Consider the following 15,157-nt stretch of genomic DNA (forward strand, 5'->3'; position numbering starts at 1 on the left):
CACACTGTTTAGAAAGTCACACTGCAGACTTCAGAGCAAACCCTGAAGAAAGCCACAGCATGGTGGCCGAAACGTCGGTTTCTACCTGTCAAAGATGCAGCGAGATTCGGAAACCTGCAACAAGCATATGCCTAGAGATTTATAACTGTTTTCTGCTATATTTTACCCCTGAAATACCATACACGATGCTACCTGCTCTGACCTAACCCTATTTCTGGGCCCACCTGCTTTTCCCGCAGGTGTGTGAAAATTCCAGAGCAGTTTTGTGATAGGATTAAAAACCCAGAATAATTTTCTCATTCACTAATAAATGATTGATGCTTTCTTCTGATGTTTTGCAGGCCTAGAAGTCACACAAGGAAGGAAGAGCGAGGAGAATCGAGAAGAAGGTGCGATAGAAATGGACCAGATGTCAAGACAGTCTGGATTTGACTGCGATATTGTTTTGCTGGGGACTGAGAAGAGACATTCAAGGCACGGTAAGAAGGAATCGGAGAACGAGCAGAGAGACTTTGTGGGAGACTCGCCAGATGGGGTCACTGAGTGTGAGAGAAGAGACAGCGCGCTCACAAACTCCACTGACCACCAGAAAGATGGGGAAACGAAGAAGCCCTTTGCCTGTAGGACCTGCGGAAGAAGATTTCAGAAGAAAAAACGCCGGGTTACTCTCCAAAGAAAAGAGAGAAAGTTCCATATTAACAGTGATCGAATGCGGCCTAATCTGCGTCAGAGAGACGGGGTAGGGAAGACATCCTTTCTTTGTGATATCTGCGGAAGAAACTTCAATAGGAAATCACGTTTCATATTTCACAGAGAAATTCACAAGGGAGAGAGAACTTGCCCAACTAGCAGTGATCAAATGACATCTTTCACTCACCAGAGACAGCTGAGATCAAAAACATCTGTCCCAAATATCAGCAAAGAGCAAAAATCTTCTAATCTCCACCATACAGAAGAGACGGGGAAGAAATCATTTCTGAGTGACACCTGGGGGGGAAGCTTTGATACGGAATCATATTTAATGGGGCACCAGAATTCCCATTCATCTAAAACACTGTTTTCATGTACTGAAGCACACCTAAGAACACACACTGGTGTGAGACCATTTCCGTGCTCTCAGTGTGGTATCAGGTTCACTCATAAGCATCACCTTACAAGACACCAACAATTGCACAAAAAGAAACCATTTTTGTGTTCTGAATGTGGTAAAAGGTTCATTCAAAAACACCAACTCAGAAGACACCAAAGATTACACAGTAAGAAGTCGTCGTGTTCTGAACCCAGCAGAAAAATCATTTGCAAGGATATGCTACTGTCGCATCGGAAAATTCACACGAACCGTAAACGAGTTACTCTGACTGAAAAGCGCGGGAACCACCCTGGTGAGAAACAAGTTTCATGTTCTGAATGTGAGGAAAATTTGGTGAGGAACAGAATGCTAGTGTTTCGTCAGAAAATTCACACAGGGGTTAAACCAGTTACATGGTCTGAATACGATAAAAGCTTCTTTCAGAAAACAGAGGTCAGAAACCACCAAGACATTCACACTGGTGTGAGACCGCCTTCATGTTCTCACTGTGGCAAAAGCTTCATTCAGAAGACCCACTTCATAAGGCTTCAAAAATTGCTTGTCGGTGAGGCACCTTTTTCATGTACTGACTGCGGCAGAACGTACCTTCATAAGAAAAGCTTTAGGAGACATCAGAAACTGCACGCTAGCGCCAAGCTGTTTTCACGCACTGAATGTGAGAAAAACGTTACTGGTGAGAATTTGTTAATGTCTCGTCGGATCATTCACACAGGCGATGAGCCGGTTTCATCAGTTCCCGAGTGTGATAAAACCGATTTTTGGAAAAGAAAACTTAGAAACCACCAAAAAATACACCCGAGACCGTTTACATGTTCTGACTGCAGTAAAGGGTTCTTTCAGAAGAGACATCTCATCAGACATCAAAAATTACACGCTGGCGAAAGACCTTTTTCATGCTCTAAATGTGACAAAAGATATGTTGATAAAGAGAGACTTGATCAACATAAAAAAGTACACGCTCTTTCCAAAGACAAAGATTTGCTACTATCCCCTCAGAAAATTGACACCGATCATAAGCCAGTTACATGTATTAAATATGATAAAAGTAATGTTCAGAAGAGAAAACTCAGGAACCAGATAATACATGCTGACGTTAGACCCTTTTCTTGTTCTGACTGCGGTAAAACCTTCTTTCGTAAGTGGCTCTTCATAAAGCACCAAAAATTACACGCCGGTGAGAGACCTTTTTCAAGTCCTCAGTCTGACACAACCTTCGTTCATAAGGACAGCCTCAAAAGACAGACATCATTTGTGGTATGTGCTAGGCCGCAACCATTTACATGTGCTGTGTACGATAAAAATGGGTTTCGGACACCAGACCTTGCAGAGTGCCAAAATGTTTGTCGCGGTGGGAGACGGTTTTTATGTTCCGAGTGTGGTAGAAGGTTCAGACTTAAGAAAAACCTCACAAGACACCAGAAATTACACAACGTTGAGAGACTATTTCCATGTTCTCAGTGTGATAAAAGTTACTTTCATGAGAGAGATCGCAGGAGACACGTAAAATTACACACTGCCGATCGACTGTTTTCAGGCTTTGTTAGTGCGAAAAACTTCAATTCAGAAAATTTACACAGGCCGCAAAGTACATGTCCTGAGTATGATAATGAAGACTTTCAGAAACCGGACCTTAGAAACCACCAATCAGAACGCACTGATAAACTTTCACCACTTTCAGAACAGTAAAAAAGCTTCTTTAAGAAGAAATAGCTCAAAAACAATCAAAGATCAGAGACCATTTAAATGTTCTTTTTTTTTTTTTTTTTGAAAAGCTTTATTCATTAAGCTATTCCTTACACACTCTGAATAGGCTGTTTGCAAACCATATCTCATTTACCAAACATACTTAATGTCTTAAAGTTTCCAATTCCTCCCTTCCCACCCTCCCCTTATCCAGGAACGGAATACCTACTAATCATACAGATTTGTCCAAAGTTGGAGAATGTATAACCTGAAGCGGCCGATAAACCATGTGTAGCCATGCAGGTGTCAATATGATGTCTTTTCTTTTGGGTCTTCTAAGTTTTCTAAAGTTCTCATATCTGCTGAAATTTTACACTGACCTCGCCATAGGGCTGTGCGTTTAGTCATTTGGTAGACAAAATCCAATTTCTGTAATACCATGGCCATGGTAGGTAGCAAGGGTTGTTTCCAAGTTGCTTTCAAGAGATAGTTTACAGACTGTGAACAAGCTGATTGCCTCGGATTTTATTCCCCTGGGCTTGAAATGTAGTAGGAAAAAGTCGGCCTTCTTAGAATATACTATTTTCACTATGGAAACTCCTGTCGAGTTCACTGCTTCCCAGAAGGGTTGCAACTTTCTTCGTATGTGAAACAAATTGCCCAGGGCGCCCCACTCCCTCCAATATTTCTCACCGCCATGTTTATATATTTTCGAACAGTCTCGTTGCTGTGTAATTCCAACTGTACAAGATTTTGTAACTGTTTTCAATCGGGTTGCTTGCAATTGATATTTTTGAGAAGATACTTAATCCTTTTTTTCCGCTCCTTTAGGGCCTGATTCTGGAAACTGTGTCTGCAAAATGGGCGCCTACCACGGCAGACGCTGCGTCCAGAAATCACGTCTGTCTTTCCTCTATAGATGCCTTCAAGGTAGGCCAACATTTAAGGCGTCTGACTCGCAGGAGAATCGCCTAGGCACGCCTACGGACGCTTCCGGCCTAGAACATGCCTACACCGGCCTTAAGCGTCCGTAGGCGTGCCTTGACACCTCTTTATATGCGTGAATGCCACCTATTTTGTAGGCGTCCAAAGCCCGATGGATTCTTTATTTTTTAAATGTGCTTCGCAATTGGTCCTTTAGCCGGCGGTAGGACTCCTACTGCCACTTACATTCGGAATGCCGTTTTTAGAATCGGGCCCTTAGTGTACATAAAGTGCCTAAATCAGCTTCCCATTTGGCATGGAATGTACCCTCTTCCATCTCCTCCCTCTTATTTGCTCGTTCCAGATTTGTTATCTCAAGGCCCAGGTCATCTCTTGCCCTTCATTGAATTTAATCCTTTATTTGTCTATATCTAAAGTTGTCTCTTTGTTGAATTCCATATTCCTCTTGCAGATCTACAAAGGACCAAAATTATCCATCTTCCTAGATTTGTCCTAAGAGGTAGCACCCTTGATCTGCCCATTGTGTGTAGGTGGCGTTGGTTCTTCCCGATATAAATCCAGGTGTATGACATATAGGTGTCAGTGTACAGCATTGTCTCTCTGGAAAGAATATATCAGCGCGTTGCTTGCACGTCAACGAGGGGGAATCCCTTTCGGGACCATTTTTAGTACGATCTTGATCTCCGACTTCAGAAGCCTTGGCCCAGAGCTGTTTCAATGTGCATCCATGTTTTGTCTGAATCCTTGAGCCAATCCGTTACAACTGTTATCTAATATTGTCCAATGTTGGGTGCACCCATTCCTCCTTTGAACTTTGGTTGACGATAGTATGCCTTTATGTACTCTAGGTGGGCGTTTCCTCTATATGAAAGAAAAGATTTTGCAGTTAAACTGTTTAAATATGTGTTTCGGAATGGGTAAAGGCAAAGCCAGAGACAAATAAAGTCATTTACGGTAGGTTGAATCATCATTTTAACAGCGTGGATTTGCCTTAGCAGTGATACGTTAAGGCCTCCGTTGAAACTAATGCTAAATTTACTAAAACTGATGCAGAAATTTCTTCTACGCAGAAGCTCTCAGGTTCCTTCATTAAAGAAAGGCAGTTCTTTCAAAGGAAAATTGAACAATTAGAAAATTATAATAGAAGGTTAAACCTAAGAGTACTGAATTTTCCTAAGTCTACTGCTTTAACTCCTTTAAAAAATTTCTTCCAGAGAATTTGAAATACACAACAGAGACTATTCCACCAATAAATAGGATTTACTATCTTCCTAATAAAAAAAATGGATTTACCTACAGAGAGTGATTAGGTTGATAAACCACAACCGTAATCATTTGACTTTAATAATATAACAGATATATTGGAAAATTCATAAGAGGCTATCGAATATAGAGGGACTTTGCTAATATCATTCGTATTTGAGCAGGACTTAAATTCTTTAATGAGAATCTTTTCTCGTCACTCACATACCTTATTTTTTGGTCAGAAGATCTGGGTTTTCCCAAGTCAACTCAAGAACGAAGAAAGCCTTTTTTGGGGTATGAGGGAAGAGGTAAGGAAAATGGGTGCCATGTTTTTGTTAAGCTATCCATGTAAATGTATTGTTCGATATACCGGTATTTAAATATATATTCTTTGTACCGGAACAACTCCGTAGCTTCCTGGACATGAAAAAATAACATAGGCTGCATTAGAAGGAAAAGGCCTGTCTTATTGAACCATGTTAAGCCTTTCTTTTTAAAATAATGATGATTAATTAAGAGCTCCTTAAATTTTCTTTTTTGTTTCTCCATCTTATTGAGGTCAAATAAGAGCTTAACAAATGATGTTTAAAGATTCAATTTTCAATTCAAGTAATTTATAAATTATATTTTGTCAATCCTAAAAGAAATACCTCTGGTAAACTAAATTTGATGTTTAATTTGGGGGGCAAAAAAATTTCTTTGGGGGGAAAATTTACTTGTATTCTGTTGTTTTTAATATTAATGCTTTGATTTTCTATAACAAGAGGTTATCTTGTGATGAGTTTGAAAAATCAATAAATCTATAAATATAAATTTAAAAAAGGCCTCCATATCCTGCAATAAAAATTATGTATAGGTCTTGTCCCAGCAATAATTTAATTACAGATAACTGCCTTCTCTGGAGAAGGGTCAGGTGAGGGGCTAATTGTTTCTATAAATTTGGGATCTGTATATAGATTCACTGCCGGATAAAGCCCGCAATCTAGCCTTGAATTCTCTCTGAGTCTGGTGGCTTTGGTGATGGATTGCCATGGATTCTCTGCTCTCATTCTTTTTCTGCCCTTACTCTGCCATGCCTCTATATGCAGCCTCCTTTTTTTTCCTCTCTCTCTTTTTCCTCTTCTTTCCTGCTCTCTTTGCCTCTCTGTCTCTCTTTTCTTCATTTTTGGGGATCTGGGTGGGATTGCCTGGGGGAGGGCGATTTCGTTGTCATCTCTACTCAGGTTGGCCTTTTCTATTGTAGTGGGTTCCTTGCCCGTTTTTCTCTATCTTGGTCTCTCATCTTTCCGAGCACTCCTCCAAGGGAGGGGTTGGTGGGAGTTGGGTGGGTGGGGGTTCTGTTCTGGATCCTTGGGGCCCATCAGAGTCCAGGGCCCTGAGCTGGCTGTGATTGTGCTCTTGCTTTGTATTTGGGATGGGAATGTTTGTATTCTATCAGTTCTTTGTTAAAACTTGATGATACTATGTGCCCTTGATGCTTTTACTTCTGTTTGCACTTTTTCTCCATTTTTGGTGACCTGTTTGTACATTTTTGTTGGGTTCTTATCATCAATAAAACATTGTTTCACTCTGAAGATAACTGCCTTCTTTGTCTTAATTACTTTTTTTAATTTGGCATATATAAGGCGAGGATAATACTATTATCACTCCTTCAGTTTTCCTGTGGAGGCAATTAGAAGCAAAATTATGGTAGGACATTATTTTTGTCTATTAGGCTTCATGTTAGGCAATAATATGCGTCCCTGATGAATCCTACATCAACCCTAAATAGAGGAGTAAACGTTTGGTGGGTGTGTTTAGTCAACATTATGAGTCAATAATGCAAAGTTATCCAGGGTTTAGGCCAAATTTTGTATTTCCTAAACATAGATCTTCCAAGATTCTAAACAATATCAGATATACCACATGATATAGTCACAAACATATTTAGTGTAAGAATTTCCAAATTGACCTTGATTTAAGCACTCCTGGAATCCTCCCCTAACGCCCACCCTCTCTCCCTTCTTCAGCTCCTTCATCCCAGTATTTGTGCTCCGCTTTCACCATCAACAGTGTGCTATTGAGAGGGAAGTGTGCCACCTGTCACTAATCTAATCTAATCTACAATTTGTGGGTCGCTCTATGCCTAAATTGACATCACTTCCTCCTCCATTCTAAGTGTGAGAAAAGATTCATTCACAAGATGCCCCTTACACAACACCAAAACTTACCCAGTGTTCAAAAACCTTTGTCTTGTTCCGAGTGTGGTAAAATTTTAATTCCTAATAAAAACCTCACAAGACACCAAAAATTACACATTGCTGATAAACGCCCAGATAACATCGCACCTACTGTTTCTGGGTAATCTGAAGCTCCATAGTCCCCGAAATCACAATTTTATGGAACAACGCCAAGTAGTGAAGAAGGTTTTTTTCAGATGACACCAGAATGAATTTTGGGATGGACAAATGTGAAAGGCAACCTTTCTTGATGGAAAGCAACGTATAACTGAAGGTATTGGACTGAAGACTGTAGGACAAGAGAGGCTGACTAGGAAAATGTATATAAAGAGAGTAGAGGAAGGTTCAACAACCTGACCCAAATTACTCAGCCAAAAATTTAGCAAGGAGTACTGTAGAAAACTGAAACTGATATTGAAAAGTGCTTTTAACAACACAGAAATAAGATACAGATCATCAATCAACTTGCAGTCTGTCTTGCCATACAAGTTTGCAACTGTAGACTAACCCCATCTTTAAAAACTGAATGCAAGGACAAGAAAGCTCCATAATTCTCAGGTAAATTATAAGAAGCATTGTATGATGTGACTGTCCCAAAAGCATATGGGTCTTAGAAACGGATTTAATCTATAGAGCTACCATCTTCAGCCTTCGTGCACGCACAAACTCAGAAATCAACGAAAAAAGTAGTGTGGAATAGATGTTCGTTATGCCGGATTTATTGAACCACAGAACAATTTATAGGGCTCTGATTTGTATACGTTATCCACACGGTTTGAAGAGTTTAAAGAGGAACGGACCCAACACAGGCTGTGTTTCAACTCTATCGTCTTCCTCAGGGGTCCTAAGGATGGATGTAAAACTTAGACATGATTGTGGATAAACTAAAAAAGGAGCTGAAACCATATGCAAGCCAAGCGTGAAAGCGAACTCGGAGAAACTTTCCAACAAATGGAAGGAATGAATGAGAATTCACCAGATCACGGAAGGGGGAAAAAAAGCGACAGAATTTGCAAAGAGAAAAAGATCTTTAACGAATCAGAGTAGCATTTTAAAAATACTTGGCTAAAAACCAGCAATATGGACATACTTTATAAAGAGAGTAGTAGATAACAGTCAAGATGGAATTAAATTGGCAAAACAGATTTTGTAGCACTGAACGGACGGAAGTTACATGGAAGCAGATTCCGATAAAGCCGAACTACTGAATGAATACTTCTGCTCAGTCTTCACCTGTGAGGCACAGGGACACGGTCCGCAGTTGAAGGCAACACAAAGCACAGAAGACCCGTTTCAGAATTTTGAGTTCACACCAGGTGAAGTTTACAGTGAACTGGCAAGACTCAAGGTGAACAAAGCCATGGGACCAGACAATTTGCACCCAAGAGTGCTCAGAGAATTGAGCGATGTCCTGGCGAAACCGTTGGCTGAGCTATTCAATCTCTCCCTAAGTAAGGGGAAAGTTCCCCTGGACTGGAAATTAGCTAATGTCGTTCCTCTGCATAAAAAGGGTTGCAGGGCAGAGACTGCGAATTATAGACCGGTGAGTCTCACATCAATAGTGTGCAAACTCATGGAAACACTAATTAAAAGCAAATTGGACACGATCTTGAATGAAGGGAATCTTCGGGATCCCAGTCAGCATGGATTCACCAAGGGTAGGTCCTGCCAATCCAATCTCATCAGCTTCTTTGACGGGGTAACAAGAAAGTTGGACTTGGGAGAGTCTTTGGACTTCGTGTACCTGGATTTCAGTAAAGCTTTTGACAGTGTCCCACACCGCAGGCTGCTAAGCAAGATGGAATCGATGGGGTTAGGAGAGACACTAACTGCATGGGTCAATGATTGGCTGAGTGGCAGACTTCAGAGGGTGGTGGTTAATGGTACCCTCTCTAAAACATCGGAGGTGACCAGTGGAGTGCCGCAGGGCTCGGTCCTGGGTCCACTCCTTTTCAACATATTCATAGGGGATCTGACTCAAGGGCTTCAAGGTAAAATAACACTATTCGCCGATGACGCCAAACTATGTAATATAGTAAGTGAATGCAGTTTACAGAATTATATGGCGCAGGACCTGCTTACATTGGAAAGTTGGTCCTCAACCTGGCAGCTAGGCTTCAATGCTAAGAAATGTAAGGTCATGCACCTCGGAAGCGGAAATCCATGCAGGACGTACTTCTTGAATGAAGAAACTTTAACTAGGACTTCAGCAGAACGAGATTTAGGAGTAATCATCAGTGCAGACATGAAAACTGCCAATCAAGTGGAGAAGGCTTCATCTAAGGCAAGGCAGATATTGGGTTGTATCAATAGAAGTTTTGTCAGCCGAAAGCCTGAAGTCATAATGCCGTTGTACAGGGCCATGGTGAGACCTCATCTGGAGTACTGTGTGCAATTCTGGAGGCCACTTTACAGTAAAGATGTGCGCAGAATTGAATCGGTTCAACGGACGGCCACCAGGATGATCTCGGGGCTCAAGGGTCTCTCGTACGAAGAGAGACTGAACAAATTGCAGCTCTACACTCTTGAGGAACTTAGGGAGAGGGGAGACATGATCGAAACATTTAAGTACCTCACGGGACGTGTCGAAGTGGAAGATGATATTTTCTTTCTCAAGGGACCCTCGGCCACAAGAGGGCACCCGCTCAAACTCAGGGGCGGAAAATTTCATGGCAACACCAGAAAGTATTTCTTCACAGAGAGAGTGGTTGATCATTGGAATAAGCTTCCAGTGCAGGTGATCGAGGCAGACAGCGTGCCAGACTTTAAGAATAAATGGGATACCCATGTGGGATCCCTACGAGGGTCAAGATAAGGAAATTGGGTCATTAGGGCATAGACAGGGGGTGGGTAAGCAGAGTGGGCAGACTTGATGGGCTGTAGCCCTTTTCTGCCGTCATCTTCTATGTTTCTATGTTTCTATGAACTGCAAACGGTCACATATCGGTGGGCGTGAAGCACCGTAAATCAAAACCACTAACTGCAGAAAGGCCCAGTGAAGTCGCAGGTCTCATCCCCTGGAAGCTGTGTAAATAAACACTTCAGCTCTGCGGTCACGAGAGAAACGCTGGGATTTACAATCATTCCAGAACTGTGGTGACCGAAGAAGCCGTGCGGTCCTGGGACTTTCCTCTTCTGCAGGTGAAAAGATCGATGACGAGAAAACCAGACACCGACGCAAAGGCATTAAGTAAAAGCACAGCATTGGGAGCAGAAGAGTTGGTCCAAGTGATTAGTCTGTACGTTGCATGAAGGAAGAGCTAATCCTCAAGTACCAACGAACGCAAAAACCACACAAATGGAGCAGAAAGGTTAAGAAATTGTTCCAAATGGATTTGGTGCCGGTGGCCTCATTAAAATGAAATTTCTAAACTTCTCTTGATATGTGGCTTGTGTGTATGACTCCTTCCTAATTAGGTGGGTGATATTGAACCTGTAATTCCTAAGAACTGAAGTGGGGGAGGAGGTTCTCTTTAGAGCACTGCAAGTGCTGAGGTGAGCATTAGCAGCGAATCTGAGAGACTGAGATCCCCTCCCAACAGGGCCTAGGACGATTCATCCAATTCAGCACGGCCGTTTCACCTGGCCATTATCTCTGAATTGGCCACGATGAATTGTCCAACTTCTTGGGGGGGAGGATGACTATCTATGCCCTTCCAAACCCCCCCAAAGTAGGGAGCGTCCCCCACATCCCCCCACATACCTAACCACTTGTGGGGGAGCTATGCCCCCCCCCCTCCGCAAAAGTAGGAACACCCCACACATCCCCCCCCCAAGGCAGGAGCACCTCCCCCCTCGGCCAGCGCACCTGCTGAGTTGTTAGCCGGTGCAAGCATCACCTTCAACCCCCTTCTCACACCGGCCTCATCTTCTCTCTAACATTGTGTCCTAGGAAATGAGATCAGAAGGGAGCAGAGGCCGGCTGAGCCGGTGAACTTTTGAAGAGGTATGCGAGGAGGAGAGCAGCGAGGAGGAGATGCTGGCGGGGTGGAGAAGAGGAAAAGGCACCGGGGCACAATTCATCATGGTTCATCGCAGACAGGATCCATCGTGGCCACCTTAAAATGTGCCATGATGAATTATCCCATTCTGCTCCCGACATACCCTGACTTAGGCGTGAGATCCGTTCCTGTCATAGTACACACAAACCTGTCCCTGCTGGGGGCGGTCCTGCCAGCCTGTCCACCAGTCGCATGGAGTATTAATTCATAAATAAATTCTTTCTTTGAAGTTTCTCAACACAGACCGTAGAAGTCCACCTGGTACTGTCCTTAGGTTCCAACTCCTGGCATTGCTGTCACCCCCCCACCCCCCAAGCCTATCCAAACCATCTTGTCATTTGAGGGAATCGGACCGTAAAAGTCTGCCAGGCCCTATCCTCACATTCCAAATGATTGGCGTTTCGGTCAAAGCCCTCTCCAGCCCATCCTAAACCAAGTTGCCACATATGGGACACAGCGCGCAACTCTGCACAGTACCAGCCTTAGTTCTTCACAGCGAGCGTCGCTATCGAAGCATCGCACGATGCATCAAACTCACGTGCAACCATTTTAAGCGAATAACACAAAGAAAGGCTTGGCGAAGCTTGGAGGACGGTCTGAAATTTGGCAGCTAAAATTTCATGCTAAGAAATACAAGGTCATGCATTTGGGCTGCAAAAACCTGAGGGAACGGTACAGTTTAGGGGGTGAAGAACTTATGTGCACGACAGAAGTGCGGGACTTGGCTGTGATGATCTTAAGGTGGCCAAACAGGTTGAAAAAGTGACGGCGAAAGCTAGAAGGACGCTAGGTTGCATAGGGAGAGGTATGGCCAGTAGGAAAAAGGAGGTAAGACTCTGGTGAGACCTCATTTAGAATATTGAGCACGATTCTGGAGGCTGCATCTTGAAAAAGATATAAAAAGGATGGAGTCGGTCCAGAAGAAGGCTACTAAAATGGTGTGTGGTTTTCGTCATAAGCCATATGGGGAGAGGCTTAAAGATCTCAATCTCTATACTTTGGGGGAAAGGTGGGAGAGAGGAGATATGATAGAGACGTTTAAATATCTACGTAATGTAAATGCGCACGAGGCGAGTCTCTTTCATTTGAAATCAAGCTCTGCAATGAGAGGGCACAGGATGAAGTTAAGAGGTGATAGCTCCGGAGTAATCGGAGGAAATACTTTTTTTTTACAGAACGAGTGGTTGATGTGTAGAACAGTCTCCCGGAAGAGGTGGTGGAGACAGAGACTGTGTCTGAATTCAAAAGGGCCTGGAATAGGCACGAGGGATCGCTTGGAGAGAGAAAGAGATAATGGTTACTGCAGATGGGCAGACTGGATGGGCCATTTGGCCTTTATCTGCCTCTCCTGTTGCCAGCGGTGTAGTGAAGGAAGGATGCTCCCGGGGTGATGACATCTGGCATCACTGTTGTGTCCACCCTCCCCCCCCCCCCCCCCGTGTACTCTTCCCTGCCATGGCTGCACCTCCCCCCTCATTCCTTCCTCACTACGCAAGGCCCCCTCTCCCTGCCAGCATTTCTAACTTGCTGTTCCCACAGGCCTCATCTTTCCCTCTGACATCACTTCCTGGACCTGAGACTAGGGTGCTCAGACGTCCGGATTTCACCGGACATGTCCTCCTTTTGAGGACATGTTTGGGAGTCCGGATGGCTTTTCAAAACCCGGCCCTTGACCGGGTTTCGAAAAGCCTCCTTAAATTGCGTCGGGCAGGGAGGAAATCCTTGCATTCGTAGACTTCCTCCCTGCCAGAGCAGGGGGTGGGATTGGGGGGGGGGGGGGGGCTTACAGGGCGGGCCTGGGGGGCGGATCTAGGAGTCCGAATTTTCCGATTGGAAAATCTGGCAACCCTACCTGAGACCAACAAGTGACATCAAAGGGAGGCCCAAAGCCGGCACAAGCAGCAGCTTACAGATGGTGCTCGTCACCAGCAATCATTTGAAGAGCTGGATAGGCGGAGAGGTGCTGGCACCCCTGCATTGGTAGCATTTGGGGCAGTCCACACCCCATGCCCCTCCTTTGCTATACCACTGTCTGTTGCCACCCACTTTTGAAGGATGTTTCATCAAAAGAGGCAGGGGAAAGGGTCTCTGCATCAATTGAAGGCAATAGGGCTTTGATGCAGGGCTATTCTTGGAAGATTTTCAAACTCGGGGGGGGGGGGGATGAGAGATGTTAATTGCAAGAGGAGAGGAAGAGATATGGGGATTTCAGGGATAGGAGGCACAGTGTGTTGGATCCACAAGGGGAGAGAAAAGAGGGAGAGACACCTGCTGGACCCCAGGGAGGGGGGCAGAGAGGAAGGGATGCCAGGTTTAAAGATGTTGGCCGTTGGGGGAAGACAGGAGGGAAAAACAGAGCTACTGGATCCTGGTGATGGAGAAGGCGATAGGAGGGAAAAAAGAGAGGTACTGGACCCTGGTTATGATGAGGATTCAAGATCTTACAAGTGGGTTCATTCTGCTGCCCCTCAAAATCTCTCCTTACTTCTCTCTCCTTATATTCCTCCCAGAGAAAGCTGTTCCTCAGATAAGTCACTCTTAACGTTGCCCTTCTCCTCCACTGCCAATTCCAGACTTCGATCCTTTCATCTAGCTTCCTCCAATGCCTGGAATTAATTGGTTATGATGAGGATTCAAGATCTTACAAGTGGGTTCATTCTGCTGCCCCTCAAAATCTCTCCTTACTTCTCTCTCCTTATATACCTCCCAGAGAATGCTGTTCCTCAGATAAGTCACTCTTAACGTTGCCCTTCTCCTCCACTGCCAATTCCAGACTTCGATCCTTTCATCTAGCTTCCTCCAATGCCTGGAATTAATTACCCGAGTTTGTCCGTCAAGCCCCTTCCCTTCCCTTGTTTAAAAGCAGACTGAAAATCCACCTTTTTGATATAGCCTTCAATCCTTAACCTTACTCTTCTGCCCTCCATCCCAGCCAGCAGATTAACTGTTCCCCTTAACTGGATCCATGACATCCTGTTGTCTGTCTTGGCTGTTTAGATTGTAAGCTCTTTGGAACAGGGACTATCTTCTTTGTGACTCTGTACAGTGCTGCATGCATCTGGTAGCGCATAGAAATAATTCATAGTACTAGTGGTGGGTGGAAGAACAGGAGGAAAAAGAAAAGTCATGGTGTTAGGTGTTGGGTGGCGTGGACATGGGGAGAGAAGAGAGAGATTGACCCTGGTTGTGGTAGTGATGATAGCGGTGGGTCAGAACTAAAGACTGGTCCTTGATTGGGGGAGAGACAGAGAAGGAAGAGAGATGCTGAAGGGGAAACAAAAGAGAAGGAAGAGAGGCTTTGGCTCCCAGGGAGGGGGAGTTGGAAGGGAAAGAAGGGAGATGCTGGACCTAGGGATAGGGGACAGGAGGGTAGTAAGTGAGAGGTTGGTTCATAAGGAGGGTATGGGTCAGGAGGGGAAGTGGAGAGATGGTAGCCCTGGGTAGAGGGAGGAGGGAGGTTCTAGGAGGAATGGAAAAGTGAGGAGATGAGCTGGACATGTGGAGGGGGGATGTTGAACAGGACAAGAATAAGGACTTGGAGGAGGGAGACAGATGGGAGACACTGGACAGGATGGAGAGAGAAGATGAAGGATGGGCTTAGAGAAGAAAAGCCAAAATGCAGGAGACCCTGACAAGAGAGTTAAGAGAGAGGAAAGCGGAAACCAGAGAGACGAACACAATTAGAACATTAAAGGTAGAAAAAGGAATTTTGTTTTCCGTTTATTTATTAGAAGTAGTCAATTTCAGGGATATGCATATACTAGAACTTGTTTACATCATGGCTGGGGCATATGAGAGAAATCTCACTCATTGGCTTAATCTCCAGCTTTGGTATGTGGGCATCTCTGCTTTTCATGCTCCTAAGAATTTCATGAAATTTTGAGTCTACAGATTTACCCTCAGCTCCTCCTGATTTTCAAAGAAGCCAATTAATGAGCATAATTCTGAGTTAGGATCATAAATTCCTTTGACTA

At 44.0% G+C, this 15,157-nt stretch overlaps 1 protein-coding gene across 2 annotated transcripts in view; it reads left to right on the plus strand.

Annotated features, from left to right (window-relative positions):
• Window positions 1–6,216, plus strand: part of LOC117354710 (oocyte zinc finger protein XlCOF6-like) — a 31,104-nt gene extending 24,888 nt beyond the window's left edge. For both annotated transcript variants that reach the window (XM_033932610.1, XM_033932609.1), the window contains exon 3: window positions 342–6,216. In XM_033932610.1, coding sequence (XP_033788501.1) covers window positions 342–2,776 — 2,435 coding nt within the window. In that variant the 3' untranslated portion in view covers window positions 2,777–6,216. The remainder of the gene's footprint in view (window positions 1–341) is intronic.
• The last annotated feature ends 8,941 nt before the right edge of the window (window positions 6,217–15,157 follow it).

This window comes from Geotrypetes seraphini, chromosome 2 (assembly GCF_902459505.1).
Source record: "Geotrypetes seraphini chromosome 2, aGeoSer1.1, whole genome shotgun sequence".
Classification (NCBI taxonomy): Eukaryota; Metazoa; Chordata; class Amphibia; order Gymnophiona; family Dermophiidae; genus Geotrypetes; species Geotrypetes seraphini.